General features: G+C 37.5%; 2 protein-coding genes across 8 annotated transcripts in view; both read right to left on the reverse strand.

The window, feature by feature from the left end:
- The window catches only part of LOC131838128 (ankyrin repeat domain-containing protein 7-like), a 66,577-nt gene extending 53,815 nt beyond the window's left edge, over positions 1 to 12,762 (reverse strand). For 3 of the 7 annotated variants that reach the window (XR_009356490.1, XR_009356488.1, XR_009356491.1), the window contains exons 1-6: positions 12,598 to 12,759; positions 11,000 to 11,114; positions 10,675 to 10,848; positions 8,046 to 8,152; positions 6,258 to 6,395; positions 4,100 to 4,167 (exon numbers count right to left, since the gene is read on the reverse strand). Coding sequence is in view for 2 of the 7 variants with exons in the window: in XM_059183849.1 (XP_059039832.1) it covers positions 4,100 to 4,167; positions 6,258 to 6,395; positions 8,046 to 8,152; positions 10,675 to 10,848; positions 11,000 to 11,114; positions 12,598 to 12,686 (691 nt within the window). In the remaining 5 variants the exon portion in view is untranslated. Of the gene's footprint in view, positions 1 to 4,099; positions 4,168 to 6,257; positions 6,396 to 8,045; positions 8,153 to 10,674; positions 10,849 to 10,999; positions 11,115 to 12,516 lie in introns of all 7 variants that reach the window. The other 4 variants (XR_009356489.1, XM_059183849.1, XR_009356492.1 and 1 more) reach the window with 3 other exon arrangements.
- A 3,174-nt stretch (positions 12,763 to 15,936) lies between these two features.
- LOC131838131 (ATP-dependent zinc metalloprotease YME1L1-like) overlaps positions 15,937 to 22,941 on the reverse strand; it is a 31,516-nt gene continuing 24,511 nt past the window's right edge. Inside the window, exons 5-8 of the mRNA XM_059183851.1 lie at positions 20,637 to 20,789; positions 16,975 to 17,126; positions 16,184 to 16,310; positions 15,937 to 16,092 (exon numbers count right to left, since the gene is read on the reverse strand). Coding sequence (XP_059039834.1) covers positions 16,028 to 16,092; positions 16,184 to 16,310; positions 16,975 to 17,126; positions 20,637 to 20,754 — 462 coding nt within the window. The 5' untranslated portion in view covers positions 20,755 to 20,789 and the 3' untranslated portion in view covers positions 15,937 to 16,027. The remainder of the gene's footprint in view (positions 16,093 to 16,183; positions 16,311 to 16,974; positions 17,127 to 20,636; positions 20,790 to 22,941) is intronic.

The raw sequence follows: 22,941 nt of genomic DNA on the forward strand, positions 1-22,941 counted from the left end.
TGGACTCTCTGCTCAGCAGGGAGCCTGTTTCCCTTCTTCTCTCTGCCTGCCTCTCTGCCTACCTGTGATTTCTGTCAAATAAATAAAATCTTTTTTAAAAAAATTACACTATCATGACAATTATGCAACAAAAAGAAGAAAATATTGTTCTAATAAGGTCAACAGATCTCATTTTCTTTCAGTAGTGAGAAATGAGTAAATAGTTGATAATGGTGAGATCTTGTTGATACAACAATATGTAAAAAAACCTATGCTTCTCAAGGCATTTCTTTTCTGATTTCCGTACCATAGACGGGCACCTTTAAAGAAAAAAAAAAAAAAACAGTCTCACTAGTATTGCTGCATACTAGCTAAGTTTTCCAGTTTGTATTTTTTGCCATTTGTTTATGGTACCAGGAATGTATTGTAGAGTTCCCAGTTTTTAAGGATAGCTCCTTTTTTAATGAGACAAATCAGTATGTAATAATATTTACTAAATGTAATCCACTTGTAAAAATTAAAAGATCCATTTTCATAACAAGTTCAATTTGTTTTAATATGCTTAAAGAGGAAGTATAAAACATACTAACTTAAATATCTTTCTCTTATTTACACAAAGATATAAGGGATTTTAGGGGTCATGACTATAATAATGAATTTCTTTTCAAACAATAATATCTTGTATTTTAAATTGCCTAAAATTAACTTCCTTTTTTGTTGTTGTCCACACTGAGGTACTTTTTTAAAAAATTATGTTCAGTAGCCAGCATATACTACATCGTAAGTTTCGGATATAGTGTTCAATGATTAATTAGCTGCGTATAACACCCAGTGCTCATCACCATACGTGCCCTCCTTAATACTCATCACCCAGTACCCGCATACCCCAACCCCCTCCCTTCCGTAACCCTCAGTTTATTTCCTGGAGTCCAGTCTCTCTCATGGATTTGTTCTTATTGTTCATGACAGTATTTAAATTCTTAAATAATTCTGAATACTGGATTATTAAGAAAGATATTAAGGAACATATATTTTTTATAAACATATATTTTTATCCCCAGGTTTATAAAAAATAAAAAATTTAAAAAAAAAAAAAAAAAAAAAAGAAAGATATTAAGGAGGTGGGAGGTTGGGGTACCAGGTGGTGGGTATTATAGAGGGCACGGATTGCATGGAGCACTGGATGTGGTGAAAAAATAATGAATACTGTTTTTCTGAAAATAAATTGAAAAAATTAAAAAAAAAAGAGTGTCTTTTTTCCACTGTGTATTTTTTCCTGCTTTGTCAGAGATTAATTGACCATAGAGTTGAGGGTCCATATCTGGGCTCTCTACTCTGTTCTACTGGTCTATGTGTCTGTTTTTATGCCAGTACCATGCTGCCTTGGTGATCACAGCTTTGTAGTAAAGCTTGAAATCAAGTAATGTGATGCAGCCAGTTTTGTTTTTCTTTTTCAACATTTCCTTAGCAATTTGGGGTCTCTTCTGATTCCATATAAATTTTAGGATTATTTGCTTCAGCTCTTTGAAAAATACTGATGGAATTTTGATCAGAATGGCCCTCTGATTGCTCTAGACAGTATACACATTTTAACAATGTTTATTCTTCTGATCCAAGAGCATGGAATGGTCTTCCATCTTTCTGTGTCTTCGAGTTCTTTCATGAGTGTTCTGCAGTTCCTTGAGTACAGATCCTTTGCCTTTTTGGTTAGGTTTATTCCCAGGTATCTTATGGTTCTTGGTGCTATAGTAAATGCATTTGATTCTCTAATTTCCCTTTCTGTGTTTTCATTGTTAGTGTATAAGAAAGCCCCTGATTTCTGTACATTAACTTTGTATCCTGCCACGTTACAGAATTGCCATATGAGTTCTAGTAGTTTGGGGATGGAGTCTTTTGGGTTTTCCATATAAAGTATTATGTCATCTGCGAAGAGAGAGAGTTTGACTTCCTCACTGCCAATTTGGATACCTTTTATTTCTCTTTGTTGTCTGATTGCTGTTGCTAGGACTTCTAATACTATGTTGTACATGAGTGGGGAGAGTGGGCCTCCTTTTCATGTTCCTGATCTCAACGGGAAAGCTGCAAGCTTTTTCCCATTGAGGATGATATCTCCTGTGGGTTTTCCATAGACAGATTTTATGAAGTTGAGGAATGTTCCCTCTCTCCCTATACTTTGAAGTGTCTTAATCAGGAATGGATGCTGAGTTTTTTCAAATGCTTTTTCCTGCATCAACTGCGAGGACCTCTTCTATTATTGATTTGCTCTATCACATTGATTGATTTGCAAATGTTGAATCATCCTTGCAACCCAGGGATGAATCCCACCTGGTCATGGTGGATAATCTTTTTAATGTGCTGTTGGATCCTATTTGCTAGGATCTTGTTGAGAATCTTAGCACCCATAATCATCAGTGATATCGGTCTGAAATTCTCCTCTTTGGTGGGGTCTTTGCTGGCTTTGGGGATCTGGTTAATGCTGGCTTAGAGACAGTCTCTTCAATAAATGGTGCTGGGAAAATTGGACAGCTATATGTAGAAGAATGAAACTCAACCATTCTCTTACATCGTACACAAAGATAAACTCAAAGTGTATAAAAGACCTCAACATGAGACAGGAATCCATCAGAATCCTAGAGGAGAACATAAGCAGTAACGTCTTTGACATTGGCCACAGCAACTTCTTTCAAGATGTCTCCAAAGGCAAAGGAATTAAAAGTGCAAATGAAATTTTGGGACTTCATCAAGATCAAAAGCTTCTGCACAGCAAAGAAAAGAGTCAACAAAACAGAGAGGCAACCCATGGAATGGGAGAAGATATTTGCAAATGACAGTACCCAGGATCTATAAAGAACTTCTCAAACTCAGCACAGAAAAAACAGATAACCATGTCAAAAAATGTGCAGAAGATATGAACAGACACTTCTCCGATGAAGACATACAGATAGCTATCATACACATGAAAAAATATTCACCAGCACTAGCCATCAGGGAGATGCAAATTAAAACCACATTGTGATACCACCTTACACCAGTTAGAATGGCCAAAATTAGCAAGACAAGAAACAACGTGTGTTGGAGAGCATGTGGAGGAAGGGGAACCTTCTTACACTGTTGGTGGGAATGCAAGTTGGTGCAGCCACTTTGGAAAATGGTGTGGAGTTTACTTAAGAAATTAAAAATAGAGCCTCCCCATGACCCTGCAATTGCACTCCTGGGTATGTACCCCAAAGATATAGATGTAGTGAAAATAAGGGCCATCTATACCCCAATGTTCATAGCAGAAATGGCCACAGTCACCAAACTGTGGAAAGAACCAAGATGCCCTTCAATGGATGAATGGATAAAGAAGAAGCGGTCCATATTCACTATGGAGTATTATGCCTCCATCAGAAAGGATGAATACCCAACTTTTGTAGCAACATGGACAGGACTAGAAGTGATTATGCTAAGTGAAATAAGTCAAGCAGAGAGAGTCAATTATCATATGGTTTCACTTATTTCTAGAGCATAACAAATAACATGGAAGATATGGGGATACAGAGAGGAGAAGGGAGCTGAGGGAAATTGGAGGGGGAAATGAACCATGAGAGACTATGGACTCTGAAAAACAATCTGAGGCTTTTGAAGGGGTGGGGAGTAGGAGGTTGGGGGATCCAGGTGGTGGGTATTATGGAAGGCATGTATTACATGAAGCACTGGGTAGAGTGCATACACAATGAATTCTGTTATACTGAAAAGAAATTTAAAAAACAATAGAAAGATATTAAGAAAGAAAAAAAAAAAATAGGGGCTCCTGGGTGTCTCAGTTGGGTAAGCATCCTCCTTCAGCTCAGGTCAAAATCCCTGGACCCTGGGATTGAGTCCCACATTGGGCCCCCTGCTCAGTGGGAAACCTGCTTCTCCCTGTCCCTCTGCCTTTGCTCTCTCACTTTTCTCTCTCTCTGTCAAATAAGTAAAATCGAGAGGTGAGGGAGAGAAAGAGAAAGAAAGCAAGAAAGTGAACTTATACAATTTACACATTAGGGTTCCCCCCCCCCCACTGTTCTTTCATTATCAAAACTTTTTTACTCTGACTTCATCTATGTGACCACCAAAAGTACTTCACTCTGAAAAGTCTTACCTGGGTTGTTATTTTGCGAAAAATTTTTAAGTCTTTCTTCTGTATGTTTGGCAATTGTTTGGTGATTGCTACATATAAAAAGGGTGATAAACAATGTTACTATTTTAATACTGATATGAAAAATATTTACCAAATATATCAAATTCATAAGTATATTTGAAATAATATCAGAGCTAATATCAAAACTTAAAATACCCCATATAATTCAAAGTAAGGTGAACTAGTCATGAAGTAGTAATTTAGCAATTAGTAGTGTTAGCTTGCCATAATGGAACGTGTCTTGAACTCAGTGGTCCTAACTCTCTAACCACAGCTATTTGCTCTTGGAGGAGCCACTTCTCTCTATCTCCAAGTCTTCCTCTATAAAACAGGCATCTTACTGCCTTATTTCACAATGTTGTTAAGAGAATTTAATGAAATATTTTACCCAAAACATGGCCTCTTGGGAAAGGTGATGCCCACCACTCCGAGAAGGTCAGTATGAGACCTTTCATCACCTCATAAGAAAAGGCGCTCTGCAGGATTTAAATCAGGCTTGAGATACAGGCCTAGTAACAAAGGAGAAAGGAAAGCCCAGACTCTTCCTGTAGCATCATTTGAACCTCTTTAAGAGCTTAGAAGTGTCCCAACTATCATCTGCTAGCGTGATAGACAAGCAAAATCCTCAAGTGGTACTTCATTATGAAGGTCTGCACGAACATATGGGCTTCACGTAAGACTTTTGAGTGTGAAGGGAAGGGTGTGTGTGGCTAAAGCCAGGGGGCCCGGCAGCCAGAACAGGGTGCTGGTGCCTTGGAATAGCAGCTGAGCATATAAGCATATGTCGTAAACTAAAAAATGTTGTAACTTTGAAGTCTCATTGTGGGTCACCATGAAGACTGGGGAATGTGGATCAGCAAGGGCTTCCTGGGAGCAAAGGTCAATCATAACCAGACTACAGGGGGAAAAAATTGCCTTCTAGAGAAGAGGTCTGTATACAAAATTATTTGCAGGGGTGCCAGGGTGGCTCATTCATTTAAGTGTCTGCCTTCAGCTCCATCATGATCTTGGGGTCCTGGAATTGAGCCCCACGTCTGGACTCCTACTCAACCCCTCCCCCTGCTCATGTTCATGCTCTTGCTCTCTCTCTCTCAAAGAATTAATTCTTATTTTTCTTTCTTTCCTTTTTTAAGATATTTATTTATTTATTTATTTGAGAGAGAAAATGAGAGAGGGAGAGAGAGAAGATGAGAGGGGGGAGGGTCAGGAGGAGAAGCAGACTCCCCTCTGAGCAGGGAGCCCACCTGGGGGGACTCAATCCTGGGACTTCAGGATCATGACCTGAGCCAAAGACAGTCGCTTAACCAACTGAGTCACCAAGGCACCACACAGCAATATTGCAGCAATAGAATCAAAGGAAACAAGGCAATGATAAGAATGCCCTTTTTTCCCTCCAAATGACTTGAAGAAAGAGGATGGTCTCTTTGGTCTTTGGGAACTCTTTAGGTTCTTGGAAAATTCAAAGGGGAAAGAATAGGAGATAACCCTCAAGGGAAAGGATAGGACTTTCTACTAAACTGAGCATCTCATGACCCAAGTAACTAGTTGGGGGTGGGGGCGTGATGTTGGGGCACCTAGGTGGCTCACTTGGCACTTGGTTAAGCATCTGCATTCAGCTCGGGTCACAGTCTTGGGGTCCTGGGATTGAGCCCCACGTCAGGCTCCCTGCTCAGCAGGGAATCTGCTTCTTCCTCTGTCCCTACTCTGCCCCTCTCTGAAATAATTATAACTGAAATCTACAAAGAAAGGAAAGGAGGAGAGGGAGGGAGGAGAGGGAGGAAGGGAGGGAGGCAGGAAGGAGTAAACACACAAATGTAACATTCTTTGTACCCCATGCATACAGTTATCCTTGGAATGAAACAGATACAGTTAGGATCCCTAAAGATAAAGGTCTCGATAGTCCTGAGATTAAAAAAAAAAAAAAAATCCTGCACTCATTTCTAATGCTGACTAATCTAGCCTTTGTCTTGGTTTCTGGCAAGTGACATGGGCTAACTCACTGCAGCCCCAAAATTGCCGGAATCAAACTACGAACGCTCATCTGTTACATAAGAACTAAGAGTTCAATTATTTTAAACTTCACTTTAGTAATAACTAACATTTTAATGTAAACACTTACCCATCAAATCCACTAAAAAGAGCATAGTCTCCTGCCGTCCATCCACGTTCATCTCGAGAAGAGGTATTAACACCTTGCTGAAGAAGAAGCCTGACTACATCTGGAGATGTCGAAGGTGCAGCAAGCATGAGGGCTGTTCTAAAATAACAGAGACATAACTTCACCCTTAGGAACTTAGGGTTATCTAAACAGCAAATGTCATATACTTTACCAGGTTAATATCTTGCCTGTCAGTACAGAATTGACCATTAACAACTTCAAGTGTTTATCTTTGTAAATTACCTCCATGGCTAAAATGAAAAGGCAAAAAAGAAGCCTCTTGTCCCACCTGGGTATGATGGTAGAAGTTGCTAGTTTAAAGTCATTTGATGAACAAGAAACTATGCTGAGGTCACTTAACTGAACGAGTGAAGATTTTAAAAAAGAATTCCCCATTTTTTTTCCTTAAGCTGATTCAGTGTATTTCCAAGTCTTCTAGAGGACAGGTCTGTATAAAAAGTTATTTGCAGGGGTGCCTGGGTGGCTCAGTGGGTTAAGCCTCTGCCTTCAGCTCAGGTCATGATCTTAGGGTCCTGGGATCGAGCCCCACATTGGCCTCTCTGCTCAGTGTGGAGTCTGCTTTCCCTCCCTCTCTGCCTGCCTCTCTGGCTACCTATGATCCCTGCCTGTCAAATAAATAAATAAAATCTTTTTAAAAAAAAGTTATTTGCAGGGGTGATTGGGTGGTTCAGTCATTTAAACATCTGCCTTCAGCTCAGTCATGAACTTGGGGTCCTAGAAGTGAGCCCCATGTCTGGCTCCCTGCTCTAACCCCTTCCCCTGCTCATATTCTCTCTCTCTCTCAAAAAAAAAAAATAAAATCTTTAAAAATAAAAAAAAAAACAAAAACGCTACTTGCAGGCTTAAAATAACAGCATTCATACTAACAGTAATAAAAGAGTCATAGTTGCAGTTAATGGTACTAAAATAAGCCTGGTTAGGAACTAAATTAAATACTATATATATAAGATATTATTTACACACAACCCTTGAAGGATATATTATCCTTCTTTTCATATCAGAGAACGTATCAGAGTCACATATCCAGCAAGTAGGAAAGGAATTAAACCTAGTCTTGTGTCTATCTAAAGTCCATCTCTTTTCTCTTTATCATCAACCTATGATTTGTACTCACAAAAAGAAAAATATATTCGATTAAAGTTATCTTTCATCCTTCTACCCTTACCAATGAAAACTATATATATATATATATAACATGAAAAAGGATGATAAGCCCACCCTATCTGGTAATAGTAATTAATAATCACTTAGGGATCATCTAACATCAGTATTCTTTAAAAAAAAATTTAAAGCAAGGAGTCATCCAAAAGATAAAACAACTCCTATTTATGTTTAATATGCATCTTTTAAGGAAAATGTATATTAAGTAGAAGTTTCTAAAAAATACTATAAAAGGGTTAAGAAGTTTAATATTGTGTCATAAAATAAAAGGAGTGCACACTTTATAATAAAACTAATATGAAACCCTTTTAGGTAACATAAAATCATATGGCAGGAAAAAAAGGACTACAGATCACATCAGTCAATAATAGGAAGGAATATAAATTCTGCGTATACTGTTCTTCATGTTGCCCCATCAGAATAATTGCTTTCTGCCTAACTGATGACATGTCGACATTTTTCACTATATAATTATAAATTAATCCTCTTCTTATTAAGTTACTCTTTCTGACTTAATTATTACCAGCCTAGGACAATATACGGTTAAAAAAAACACAACTACTGTACCTTTTAAACTTATCAACCACATGTACATCTGCTTTTTTTCTAATTAACAATTCCACCATTTCATGATTGTTTTCAATTACAGCAAGTAAAAATGGTGTGAATTCGACCTGTAAAAGTGAAAAAACTATTTGTAATTTACAAAATTACATACTTCCATACTGAATTTTAAAACCTATAAAGGATCCTCTAACCTTAAACATATATGTAAGTAATCTCAACCCCCCACCTTCTCCAGCCCTCCATCTTCCCCACCCCCTGCCACCACCCCTACCCTCCCCCCCACACCCCTCAACCCCCCCTTTCACCACCTGCTCCTTCTCTTGGCAATAGCCCTCCTCAGGGGACCTGGGTGGCTCAATCTGAGGGTCTGCCTTCAGGTCAGGTCATGAGCTCAGGGTTCTGGGATCCAGCCTCACGTCAGGCTCCCTGCTCAGTGGGGAGTCAGCTTCTCCTTCTCCCTCTGCCCCACCCCTCTGCTCACGTCTCTCTCCCACTCTCACTCTCTCAAATAAATAAATATTTTTGAAAAAAATAAAATAAATTCAGTTAAATAGCCCTCCTCTACCTCTTCAACAGATTAACTGTAGTCATTCTCCAAATCTTACTTCAAACATTGACCGGTTCCAAGAGCCGAGGCTTCTATCACAGTATTTATCACTGTATACATCACTTATTTTATTGCACCCATCGAAACCAAGAGCTTCTTGAAGGAAGGGACTATTTTTTATCTCTATATCTCCAAACTCTAAAACATAGCTGTAAAAGCTTAAAGTATTTTTACTGAGTTAACAGCCTAAATGATTATCTCTGGAGTAGTGTTTCTTAAATTATATTCCAAAGAACATATACTTTGCAGGAAGGTGAGGATTGTGCCTCAATAGAAAGATTCAATGATCCTTTATGTTTGAGAAATATTACAGAACTGCACATTATCTCTAGTGCAAAAGAAACCGGTTTAAATTTGCTTATCCCCATTTGACAATACTTTCATGGCAAACATTAACATTTCAGAAATTAGTTTCAGGGATACAGTTTAAAGAGCTTTCCAATAAAGGTGAAGCTTTTCTCCAGGTTATACCAACATGCTTGATTCTCTTCTATCAATGGTATCAGGATCCCAGATGTCAACATAAAGCTCTCTTGCTACAAATGGGTCACTAAGGAGATGGACTCTAAATTAAAAGAGCAGCTCTTGGGCATCTGGGTGGATCAGTCAGTTAAGCATCTGCCTTTGGCTCATGTCATGTTCTTAGGGTCCTGGGATCCAGCCCTGCATCAGGCTCCCCTACTTTTCCCTCTCCCTATGCCCTTCCTCCCTACTCATGTGTGTTCACTCTCATGCTCTCTCTCAAATACATAAAATATTTCTTTAAAAAAAAGTTCGTTAAAGTGAAATCTTAAAACTTCGAATAATTGACTTGACAGTTTACAGCACTGTTAGCCAAAGCCGGCCTCTTTCAAAACTTGAAGAAAACCAACACTTGGGTCAACAAAAACTTAATAACTATAATCAATTGTAGATAATTGCTGCATTTAACAATGAAAATGTATCAAAGACTAGTATTAATATCAACTGAATCATAGAAACATAGATCACTTCTCTATCCCTATAACTAGATCATAGTCTTAGAGCAGAATAAGGCATATTCCATGTAAAATTACTCAGAATTACTACTTGGGTTAGAAGCATAGAGGCATAAAAATTCTTGCTATGTGAAGAACATGCTTCTCTTCTTATAAGTCTGTATATGTGCTTTCTTTCTTTACAGTCCCTACAAAAATGTATTTCCAAAAAGTGCACTCAATAAAAAAAAATTAAAAAATAAAAATAAAGTGAAATCTTAGACAATGAAGTTATTTAAAAATATTTTCATTCAGGGAATGCTCGAGCTTCTACGTATGAAAAATTGACCCTATCTATGTCAACCAACAGTGCTTCCTTAAGGGCAGTGGTAGGAGGTAAGGCATGTCAAAGAAATAACAAATGGAAGAGTGAGTGCGGTCCCCCTCGACTCCCCATGCACAGCTACTATGCCCTGAGGACCTACACAATGCTGAGCAGGAACTACTCTGTGAAATGGGAGACCCCAGTGCGGGACATGGCAGGCAGAGTGGCTATGAGCACAAGTAGATGCCCCTGGAGGATGTCATGACCCGATCCCCGTGCTCTCATCTTCAGAACCTTGGGGCCTGCAGTGCCCGGGGCCTGCAACCTGCTGCTTTCTCCTCCCACTCGCACTCACCCAAGTTACCCCACTGGGTCATGGTCTCCCACCCCTTCCCAGCAGCACCCGTTTCCTAAGCCCCTGCACAGCACCCAGCCTCCAGCATCACCTCGCTCCCCTCAGGCCTTCAAGCCTTTGTGGGCTCTGAGCCCACCATCCACTCCCAAGCACTAATGGGAAGATTCTCCTCCTGGGGTGGAAGGGCTGCTGGGAAACAGAACTCTGCCCTTTCCGTGGCCTTCATAGTTCTCTAGTCCTCCCTGCCCTGGCTTTGGAGTTGCTTCCCTGTTGACAGGACTTGATGTATAGAATTCAGTATTTATTATTTATTATGTATAGGAATAAATATGTAAATAAATATATGTTTTAAAATTTTAAATACTTTATAAATAATGTTGACGTACCTTGTTTCTTGCTTCAATATTTGCATGGAATAAAATCAGCTTCTCTACTATTGATGTGTTCTCACCAGCAACAGCATAGTGGAGGGCAGTATTGCCAAACTTATCCGTAAGATGTGGATTAGCACCATGTTCTAAAAGAATAGCTACACATGCCTCTTCCTGGTATTGTACAGCCTGTCAGTAGTATCCCAAGAAACAGAGTGTAAATTCTGGGAATTAAAAGCAAGCATGCTACAAACAATTAGTTACACTTAATTGCAATAGATTTTCATACTAAGTAATTAAATCAAATCCATCTCAGGCAGACACAGCTGCTACCACACACCTTCATTAGAGGAGTCCTATAGTCTCCATCATAGAGGTCAAGCTTGCATTTCCTCTCTACAAGAAAATCTACCATGTCGGCATGGCCGATGGTACAGGCCAGATGGAGAGGCGTCCTATGAAAGTGAAAGAATGTTTTAGGAAATTATAGTGCACGATTTCAAAACATGCAATTAATTCATGTAATTGTAAAGTTTAAATAGCATCTTATTCCTTTGACTCAAAAACAAAGATTTCATTTTCTTTTGAAGAAAGTACAATAATTATTAGTGAACATTCACCATACTAATAAAAGAGCAGGCTATCTGACTAGGTAGAGCTTGACCTCAGGATTCAGCTCAACCTGGGTTTAAATCTTACTTAATAGGATTTAAACTTAATAGTTATGGCTCAGCCTTATCCTCAATTTCCTCATCAAAATAATGGAGATAAAAACAGTTATCTCATATTCCCTGCCTTGCTCAGTTTGAAGGTCATGTGACTCTTGACCTCAAGGGTCATGAATTCAAGCCTCCTGTTGGCTACAGAGATTACTAAAAACTAATAAAAATAAAGTAAAGGATAGTTATCTCACAAGACCTCATCACCATGCTTAAATGAGGATCTATGCAAAGTTTGTTTCATATTATTATTATGACTGTTACTATTGCTACTATTGTAAAAAGACAACACTCCCATTACGTAAAAGTGATACAATTATGCCTATTTCTCAGGTATGTTTTAAATATTCACAAGAATACTATATATCAATGATTCTAGGAGGCTCATTTTGTCACCTCTTAGTATCTCTGATACTGTAATGTGATTTATCATTCAAATGCCTTACAACTATAATTGGCAGAATTTTTTAAGATTTCTTATTGGTATACAATATGGTGGGGCATCACACAATCAATGTGCCTTACGTTAAATGAAATAATGGTATATACATGCAACAGCTCTACTGCAGTTCTAGTCACATGGTTGGCATTTAAATAAATTTTGGTTCTTGAAAGCACTATGGGAAAAGAGGACTAAAATAACGAAGAATTCTTTTTAAGTAAATCTACAATCTGATTTTCAAGAAACTTTAAGCCAAAGGAAGCTCAGGATTCAAATAAACAGGAACAGTTTTATTTTTGTACATTATGTATATTATATATATTTTATATATGAAATAATATATATTTTATATATCTTATACATAAATATATATTTATATATGACATATTTTCATATACATTATATTCAATAATAAATGAAATTATTTTTTCATTTTATTAGATATTTAGATTTATAGATCATATGAAAATCAAGAATTACCAATTATCAATATTAGTATTTAATACCATTAGAAATAAATAAATAGCAGATATTTCTGCTACTGCAACAACAACAACAAAACAAGACAAAGACAACTGCAGGCCTGTGGTCCTGACACAGGTGGGGATTTTCTAGGGGGACTTGAAGCCCCTGGACACCTAGGGGGACTCAAACCCCCTGGCTGCCTATGGGGACATAAACCCCCTGGCGACCTACCAGTGGAGGGAAGGGGCGTCCCCGCATCCACTCTAGCCCTGGGGAGCATGGCTGCTCCAGCTTCTCCCCGGTGGGCCATACCCTGGAGCTCCACAACCAGACAGACAGGATCCCGTGATCTTGCCTCCAGAGGCTTTTCCCAGAAATTCTGATGCTGGCTCAGTGCTCATTGTTTGTTCCCGGACAATTCCCTAATCAAAGGAACGAGACTGATACAAAACGAAGGTCAAGCAAAGCTTTATTTCGTGCCAAGCATGAAGAAATCTATTTCTCTATTCAATATACATGTTAAAAGGAAAGGCATGTTTGCTCCTTTCTCCTTGTGGGATTTCACCAATTTATTCACTTTAAAGGATGAGAAAAGATCTACTTTTCTATTCTTATTTGGTAACAACTTACCTGTCAGTCAGTGACCACTATACCACTGTAAAATGAGTTTACCAACACCAAGAAGCATACGTCATATAAAAATAACACAAGTATTAAAAATAAACATCCTTAGACATTCTAAACAAAACTGTTATGGTCAAGTGAAATATCAAATTAAAGAGAACATATAAAGTATTATAAATATGTCATGGAATATTGAAACTAATAACCTAGGATGAATTAGAATTAACTTTAAAAACTCCATTGGAATGAAACCCGTACACTGTACCATGGAAGACTATGCTAAGGCGAGACACCTGGGTGGCTCAGTTGGTTGAGTAGTTGCCTTCGGCTCAGGTCATGATCCTAGCATCCTGGGATCGAGTCCCACATCGGGCTCCTTGCTCGGCAGGGAGTCTGCTTCTCCCTCTGCGTCTGCCTGTGTTCACTCTCTCTCCCTCTCTCTCTCTGACAAATAAATAAAATCTTAAAAAAAAAAAAAAAGACTATGCTAAGGCTTTTATACCTTTAAGTTTCATATACATTTGAACCTAAAATGTATACTAGCTAAGCATCATTTTCCTTAATAACAATGTAAGTTTGCCATCTAGTGGAAAGAGTACCTACGCCCTAGCAAGCTTAATATTTCAGAAAACGATTAAGAGCAAAGAAAGAGTATTTCCAATGCTCTAATACTAGAAGAGATAATTTACTCAAGATAACATAAATAGTAAAAAAAAAAAAAATGAAGATTCAGGCAAGGGAGAGAGAATTCTTCTTCTGAAACACCTTCTAAACCTTTCCAACATATAAACTTTTCATAAACTTAATGACTTTAAAGCTTTTACCTCCTTGAGTTAATCAAAACCTGGCCCTCCTGGGGACACGCTGAATCCCTCCACTGACAGCTACTGATTTCCTCTTATCCCAGATCTTTCAGAGTAAAGAGATGAGACCATTGCTCCCCTCACCGCTGACAGATGATTACTTTATGAGCCTCTTCTATAAAGCATAATTCCGTTGAAGTTTACACCATCTGACTTCAACATGCTTCATTATGCCATCTACAACCCTAATTCCAGTTCTCGTTCACTAGACTTTCAGCTGTTTAGCTCAGTCTTTTCCATTCCAAGACCTGCCTTTATGTACATCCAAATGGAATGCACATATCCAACCTCTGCAATAAGCACCAGACCCACGTATCCCTCCCCACATGAAATCTTCACTAACACACCTCAAATTCAGGAGCTGAGCTGGTTAAGTGTCTGCCTTCCGCTCAGCTCATGATCCCAGAGTCCAGGGATCATGCCCCACATCAGGCTCCCTGCTCAACAGGGATATCTGCTTCTCCCTCTGCCCCTCACCCACCCCACTTTATGCTCAGGCTCTCTCGATCTCTCTCAAATAAACAAGTAAAACCTTAAAAAAAGAAAACACTTCAAATTCAATATGTATAAAACTCAGCTTATAATGTACACACTTCCCCACCTTGGGCCATCATCAGTGGTTTCTCAGTCAACGGCACACACAACTAGATGGCTGCACCAGGCAGAAATCAAGAACACAGCTTTGTTACTTAATTTAGCTGCACTCTCACCCAAATATCAGAAAGGCATTCGATTCCACTAGATCAGCATCTCTTGAATGCTTTCATTTTTCTCAATTTCCCCTCCCACTCCCCTAATCCAAGCATCTGCTCTGCCTTAAGGAGATTCCACAGAACCTCTCACTCATCTCACTGAATCGATGCTCACATACTCTGTACTAGACCCTGCAATCAAAAAGGCTTTTGTTTTCAAAGACCTTTATGCTTCCTTCTCAGCATATGTACATATGTACACAGCGAGGCACAAAGTAACTAATATTTGTGGAATGAAATATATGTCAGAGTGAAAAACTAATAAAGATTCAAATAATCAAATATCCTCCCTATTCTAACAACACTATGGTTTTACAGATGAAGTAGAGTATTTAAAATTACTGATATTGACAGTTCCTAGCCTATGGCCAGAGTAAAATAAAGATTTAGTCTATGACCAGAGGCTCCCAACTGCATACTCAAATCATGGCTTCAATGGTGCACTCATTCTCTTGATTATATATAGCGACATTTCTACACAGGGGATAACCATTATCCTCTGGTAGCACCTAACTATTTAAGCACATTAATGACTAGACAGATGAATAAGCACATAAAAATAGAATTATTACCCTTAGAAGGATTCTAATTTCTTGTTCAATAGCAGATTGAGTTTCTGGACTTGGTTTCCCAGTATCACTGTAGGTCACAACTCCAAGCTAAAACAAATGAAAAGAAAGAAATTGAACAGAAACACCCCAAACCACTCATAAATGTAAACAGAGGAAGTACTATCCTATACCTAAGGAAACCTCATCAAGGGCAAGGAAGGAATTCAGTATAGAAATTTCATCATTCTTCTGAAAGTGTAAGACTAAAAAGTATGAACAAGAGAGAAACTTTAAAATCCCAAATATGGTTCTGAGTACCTTCTTAGAAAACCTTTGCCACTATTCTAAATCCAGAAATCCACAAAGTAGTTACTAAAAGTGCTGTGTGAAGCTACAGTGATAACGTAGGAGAGTGAAATACATGGGAAGGGCAAAGTAAGCAAGCTCAGCAAACAGAAGTTTAGGTCATATGAACAAAAAAAGAGTATCTTATCATTTGCTTAACTCATGACATACTACTATTGTCCAAGCAGCCAGAATGGAAAGTGAATACTATACTTTAGCACTCAAAAAAAAAAAAAAAAAAGTTTAGTTTAGAATGAGCTGTGACAAATCTACTCGAAATGAGACAGGGGGAAAGTAAATGTTACCAGTTTATAACAAGAACCCTCTCTCCTAAGGTGCCTGGGGTAGCTCAGTGGGTTACGAGACTCACTTCAGCTCTGGTCATGGTGCCGGAGTCCTAGGATCAAGGCCTGCACTGGGCTCCCTGCTCAGCTGGGAGTCTGCTTCTCCCTCTGACCATCTCCCCTCTCAACTCGCTCTCTACAGTAAAAAAAATAAATAAATAAAGTCTTAAGAATAAAAAAAGAACCCTGTCTCATAAGGAGACACTTGGCAAATCATCATTTGATACATGAGGGAGGGGTAAAATTAGCTATTCCCTTTTCACTCATTCCAAATCTGGTAACCATCCACTTTGCAATTTGGTTGCAATATCAAAATCACTGGAAGCACCTAAAATTTTAAAATATATATAGACTGAATATTTTAAAATATTTTTATATCAGCAAGCACATCTGAACTAAAGCCATTCTTTACAGCCAACCTGTTGTGATATGGTAAGTTCCAAAAATAATCTCCTCAGCCCCTCTTCTTCCCATACTAACATCCATCTGCACAAGCAGCTGAGCTCTAGTTTCATTCCGTCTGTCATTCTCAGGCAAGAGGGACACCTGGACAATTGGAAACAAAGAAAAACTCCAGACACAGTTGGAAATATTTACATTAATGATCAGAATTATCATCTGGCTCTTGCTATAGCACTTAATGTCATGATGCTGACAGCTCAAAGACATTTAGTAGAGTTGGTCTCAGGAGACTAACGACAAAACTGGCATTATACAAAGGGAGAAAAATTCCTTACAAAGCAAAAGTTCATTTTACATATCATAGCTCTTTAATCCTGCAACAGGATAATGCTGCAACAGGATGGACTTGTACCCAGGTGCCGAAAAGGGCTTAAAATATCTATCGTTAGAAAGATAAGAAAATGAAACTTGTACTCAGTGAGAAAAATCTTAGAAAGACTATGGAACCACTAACCTAGTTTCTTTGCAGAGGGAAAAAAGCAGTGACATATTTAAGAATGATACTTTGTTGTCATTCAAGACTTAAATTTCATCATGTAGATATATAATATTTGAATTATTAGTATTCTTTATTAGCATATAAGTTCATGAGTATCTCTGATCTCACAATGGTTCAGAATGTTAAAAAAGAAAGTTATCAGCAAACTTAGAACTTAGTTGAATTTTCTTTTTAATTATTTTCCTCAACAGTTTCCTACAGCTTTTGGAGAGTGTTATTTGAAGGAAAAGAAAAAAAAAAAAAAGATACATGTCCAGGTGTTGGCCCTCTTGGCATGATTGTAGCTTTGTTGATAGGCATTGCGTCCTTAGTGTAATATGCAATAATAGCATGACCAGATTCATGATACGCTGAGATGGTTTTGTTTTTATTGTCAATTTCCATGCTTCTACGTTCAGGCCCTAAGGATAAAAATTTAATTGAATAATTATCCCATTAGGAAAGTATATTTAGATGAATGAAACCAACTTGCCTTTAAGGAATTCTTAGAGTGACATGACTTTAATACCATTAATAAGTTATTTTAAACCAAAATAATTTGCCAACTGACAACCAAATATGTAAGAGCTGTCCTCTTACTCCTTACTATCAACCAGGAAGTTTAATCCTAATTCCAGAAAATACGTTTCAACAAGAAATGTCAGAACTAAATTGTTCTGAAGTTCATTCAAGATTTAAAATCAAATACTGAAAATTAGCAAAATTTTTCTTTTATTGGTACAATTATTCTTTTATCAGCTATACCAGACAAGAGTAAACACATGGGTACCCCCTGCCCCCAAACTGTATAATCATATAAACTGTATTTGTTCTGCAAGAGGCCCAGTTGTGTGGCTACTTTTGAGTAAATATTTTCTTGCTCCTATTCCTTTCTTTCTTATAACATTTTTCTCAAAAAGAATTTATTCTCTAACATAATGAACAGTGTAAGACAGGGAAAATGAAAGAGAAAAAACCTATCCATTAGAATTTTATCTTTGGAAAACTCTAGTTCCTTCATGGTAACCATTTCTTTTCCATCAAGAGCTGCCTTGAATGCAGACTGGTTCACAAGATTCTCCAACTCTGCTCCAGAAAAGCCAACAGTACCTCGAGCTACAATTTTTGGATCCACAGCTACGTAGATAAACACAATATTGAAATTCTGAAACAACTCTTCACAAATGACTCATATTCCAAAAGAAAAAAGAAAACAACTCTCCTGAACTAGAACTTAAAATATTTATATCACTGTAACTACAAAATGAACTTACTTTTTCTAAAGGAAAACCAAAATTGCTATTAAATAGATCATTAAAATCCCATTGGGACACATCACAAAACTTATTAAATTTAAATAACTGTGTGAAAAATAAAGAAATGCAGAGTTGCCAGACATGACTTATAAATCTTCAAATGATGACCTAAACTGTTACTAGCCTAAGCACAACTGAAAACATTCAGAAAACATTTTGTTTTCTGAATTTCATCTTGAAATACTTTATACTTAAGTATTTAGAAATTATATGTACATTTATAAAAGCTACCCCTATTAGAGGGAAAAAAACAGGCTTTTTAAAAAAATATTTTAATTACTTTTATTTGAGAGTGAGAAAGAGCATGAGAGGGGAGAATGTCAGAGGGAGAATCTCCCTCATGGAGATGGGAGCCCAATGTGGGACTCGATACTGGGGCTCCAGGATCATGACCTGAGCTGAAGGCAGTCACTTAACCTACTGAGCCATCCAGGTGACCCAACATATCAGGTTTTATAAATTGATTCACCTATCCTTGAAAATACTAGAGCTTAATTTAATAGCTGCATTAATTACTCAAGTGTGTCCACAATATTTTCCTATGTCTTATTTTACAGTTTGCTTCTTTTTGGTCCAAAGTGGTGACATTTTATGTGCTTTTTCTATTACTTCATATTTTACATTAATCTAAAACCACTGATATTTATCTTCAAGAAGTATCCAAATACTCTCAAGAAAACATTCCTTTTCTAAAATGGAATTTTTTGAAAATTGCTAAATTTTGTCAATTCCATTTATAATTGCACCCAAACCATAAGATACCTAGAAATAAACCCAACCAAAGAGGCAAAGAATCTATACTCAGAAAACTATAAAGTACTCATGAAAGAAATTGAGGAAGACACAAAGAAATGGAAAAATATTCCATGCTCATGGATTGGAAGAACAAATATTTGAAAATGTCTATGCTACCTCAAGGAATCTACACATTTAATGCAATCCCTATCAAAATCCCATCCATTTTTTTCTAAGGAATAGAGCAAATAATTCTAAAATTTATATGGAATCAGAAAAGACCTCGAATATCCAAAGGAATATTGAAAAGGAAAGCCAAAGTTGGTGGCATCAGGATTCCAGACTTCAAGCTCTCTTACAAAGCTGTCATCATCAAGACAGTATGATCCTGGCACAATAACAGACACATAGATCAATGGAGCAGAATAGAGAGTCCAGAAATAGACCCTCAACTCTATGCTCGACTAATCTTCAACAAAGCAGGAAAGAATGTCCACTGGAAAAAAGACAGCCTCTTTAACAAATGGTGTTTGGAAAATTGGACAGCCACATGCAGAAAAATGAAATTGGACCATTTCCTTACACCACACACGAAAATAGACTCAAAATGGAGGAAGGACCTCAATGTGAGAAAGGAATCCATCCAAATCCTTGAGGAGAACACAGGCAGCAACCTCTTCGACCTCAGCCCCAGCAAAATCTTCCTAGGAACATCGCCAAAGGCAAGGAAAGCAAGGGCAAAAATGAACTATTGGGATTTCATCAAGATCAAAAGCTTTTCCACAGCAAAGGAAACAGTTAACAAAATCAAAAGACAACTGACAGAATGGGAGAAGATATTTGCAAACGACATATCAGATAAAGGACTAGTGTCCAAAATCTATAAAGGACTTAGCAAACTCAGTACCCAATGAACAAATAATCCAATCAAGAAATGGGCAGAGGACATGAATAGACATTTCTGCAAAGAAGACATCCAGATGGACAACAGACACATGAAAAAGTGCTCCATATCACTCAGCATCAGGAAAATACAAATCAAAACCACAATGAGATATCACCTCTCACCAGTCAGAATGGCTAAAATCAACAAGTCAGGAAATGACAGATGCTGGCGAGGATGCGGCGAAAGGGGGACACTCCTACACTGTTGGTGGGAGTGCAAGCTGGTGCAACCACTCTGGAAAACAGTATGGAGGTTCCTCAAAATGTTGAAAATAGAACTGCCCTATGACCCAGCAATTGCACTACTGGGTATTTACCCTAAGGATACAAACCTTGTGATCCGAAGGGGCACGTGCACCCAAATGTTTATAGCAGCAATGTCCACAATAGCCAAACTATGGAAAGAACCTAGATGTCCATCAACAGATGAATGGATCAAGAAGATGTGGTATGTATACACAATGGAATTCTATGCAGCTATCAAAAGAAACAAAATCTTGCCATTTGCGACAACATGGATGGAACTAGAGCATATCATGCTTAGCGAAATAAGTCAAGCAGAGAAAGACAACTATCATATGATCTCCCTGATATGAGGAAGTGGTGATACAACATGGGGGCTTAAGTGGGTAGGAGAAGAATCAATGAAACAAGATGGGATTGGGAGGGAGACAAACCATAAGTGACTCTTAATCTCACAAAACAAACTGAGGGTTGCTGGGGGGAGGCGGGTGGGGAGAAGGGGGGTGGGGTTATGGACATTGGGGAGGGTATGTGCTTTGGTGAGTGCTGTGAAGTGTGTAAACCTGGCGATTCACAGACCTGTAACCTTGGGGATAAAAATATATGTTTATAAAAAATAAAAATATTTTAAAAAATAAAAAATAAAAAATAAAAAAAAAAAAAAAAAAAAAAAAATAGGAAATAAAAACATACTAAATAGATTTCTAATATGGCTGGCTCCCACACTCACAAACATTTCATCAAATTCTGATCCAGAAGAATAATAAAAAGGAACATCAGCTTCTCCAGCCACAGCTCGAGTAAGAAGCATCTTTCCTGTCTCTGGTGGTCCAACTCAAAGTATTCCTGAAAGAGAAAACAAATACACTGATTCAACTTAAAAAATAAAAATAAAACCTGATGTGAACCTATGAAACAAACAGTTATTAATTAATGCATACATAGTTTTGAGGTTGAAAGCACATGACTGTTATTTTGAAACAAAGCAAAACATATGTCTCTAGTAATGATTCTCTTCAGGAACTTCTTTAAAACTAATTTCACTCTACCATTTAAGTCTTGAGAGAATGGAACATAATAAACTTATCTGTCATTAAACAAGTAAGATAAAATTCACATAAACACAGATTAAAAGATTAAGCAACCAAATGTGACACATGAACTCTTGACTTCATGTTCTTCCATAAAACACATATTTCAGAAACTCTGATGAAAATTTGATGTGGACATCTGAGGAAATTTTGAAAAAATTCCAGAGTACAAGATATTAAGAAAATAGTATTCAATTTTATTTGGTAGGATAAATTATTCTCTTCAGGATAATGTCCTTAGTCTTAGGTGACACATAACAAAGTATGTAGAAGTAATGTAGTTCACTTCTGTAGCTTTGTAACTTTTCCTATGTTTGAAAATTTTCATAACAGCAGTACTTTTTCATAAGTTGGAATAACAGATTTCTCTGGTTTCCACAACATTTCATTTTTCATTTAAAAAGGTAAAAAACCCTTTATTAATTAATGCTACATTTTAACATAAAAACTAACTTAAAGGAAAGTTGTTGAAAAATTCCCCTAAGACTACCCCTTGTATTGCCATGTTATTGTCATTCTTAACTGGTTTAAGTGGTAGAATGTATTTTTGTAACTGAGAATTTTCCCATAATTTTGTAAAATATCTCTTCTGATTAGAAAGAAAAGTGTTTAACTATTCTATGACTTTAAACTTTCTGATGTTATAGTACTGATTCTAATAAATGAATCCTAAATTTGCAGAGGTTCATACCAACACTTTTATACACTGCTGAACACAGTCAGTAGAGATAGTGGGCGGTATAGAAACAAACCTTAAATATGAGTGCCACCTTTAACTTACCAATTCCGTTTCGAGAATTAGAATCCAGAATAATGAATAAATAAATGAGCAAATCTAGACTTTATTCTGAAGAGATAATTAAGGATGTAGGCAAAGCCTTGAGATAATAAGATGATCATCACAGTGCTGATTTTATTATTTTGATTAAAAATGTCTGAGTATCGTTGACACACAGTTACATTAGTTTCAGGTGCACAGCATAGTGATTTGACAAGTTTAAATATTATGCTGTGCTCACAAGTGTAGCTACCCTCTGTCACCATACAACACTATTACAGTATCACTGACGGTATTTCCTATGCCTTTTACTCCTCTGACTCACTCATTTGACAACTGAAAGCATGTTTCTCTCATTCTTCTTTATACATTTTTCCCAGCCCTCACACTGCTAATTTTAACCACAAAACACTGGAAACCATAAAAGCTTAATGTAAGTGATTACAGCATAGCATGATCATTTGGTCCAGGGACACCACAAGGTCATTACCATCTTGGACCCAATTCTAGCATATGGTTTTCCCTCACACCAAGAAACAATTCTCCAACACCAGTTGGGCACCCTAACTTTCCAATCAATTCTGATGCTACCCACCTGGAGATAGCATCAAATACCGTAAGTTAAGGACTTCACCCCAAAAGACTGCAGAATACATACTAACTTGTGGAAAGTTCCAGCCCTCTTATCACATCGTTGATTGTCCTGGCAACCAGCTGCTAACCTTAAGTGTGCTGTAAGAGTTGACTCATTAACAGAAGACAAATCTATTCCTATCATCACTATAAAACTACAAGAAATGGGACTAAGACTACATATGTATTTCTTTTTTTTTTTTTAGATTTTATTTATTTATTTGACAGACAGAGATCACATGTAGGCAGAGAGGCAGGCAGAGAGAGAGGAAGGGAAGCAGGCTCCCTGCTGAGCAGAGAACCCGATGTGTGACTTGATCCCAGGACCCTGGGATCATGAACTGAGCTGAAGGCAGAGGCTTTAACCCACTGAGACACCCAGGCACCCCTAAATATGTATCTCTAATTATAAATCACAACAGTAATTAAAAGAGAAAACATCAAAAACAAACAGGACTATTCCACAAATTAGTATGTATATTGCACAAATTTTAAG

Source organism: Mustela lutreola, chromosome 8, assembly GCF_030435805.1.
Source record: "Mustela lutreola isolate mMusLut2 chromosome 8, mMusLut2.pri, whole genome shotgun sequence".
Taxonomy (NCBI): domain Eukaryota; kingdom Metazoa; phylum Chordata; class Mammalia; order Carnivora; family Mustelidae; genus Mustela; species Mustela lutreola.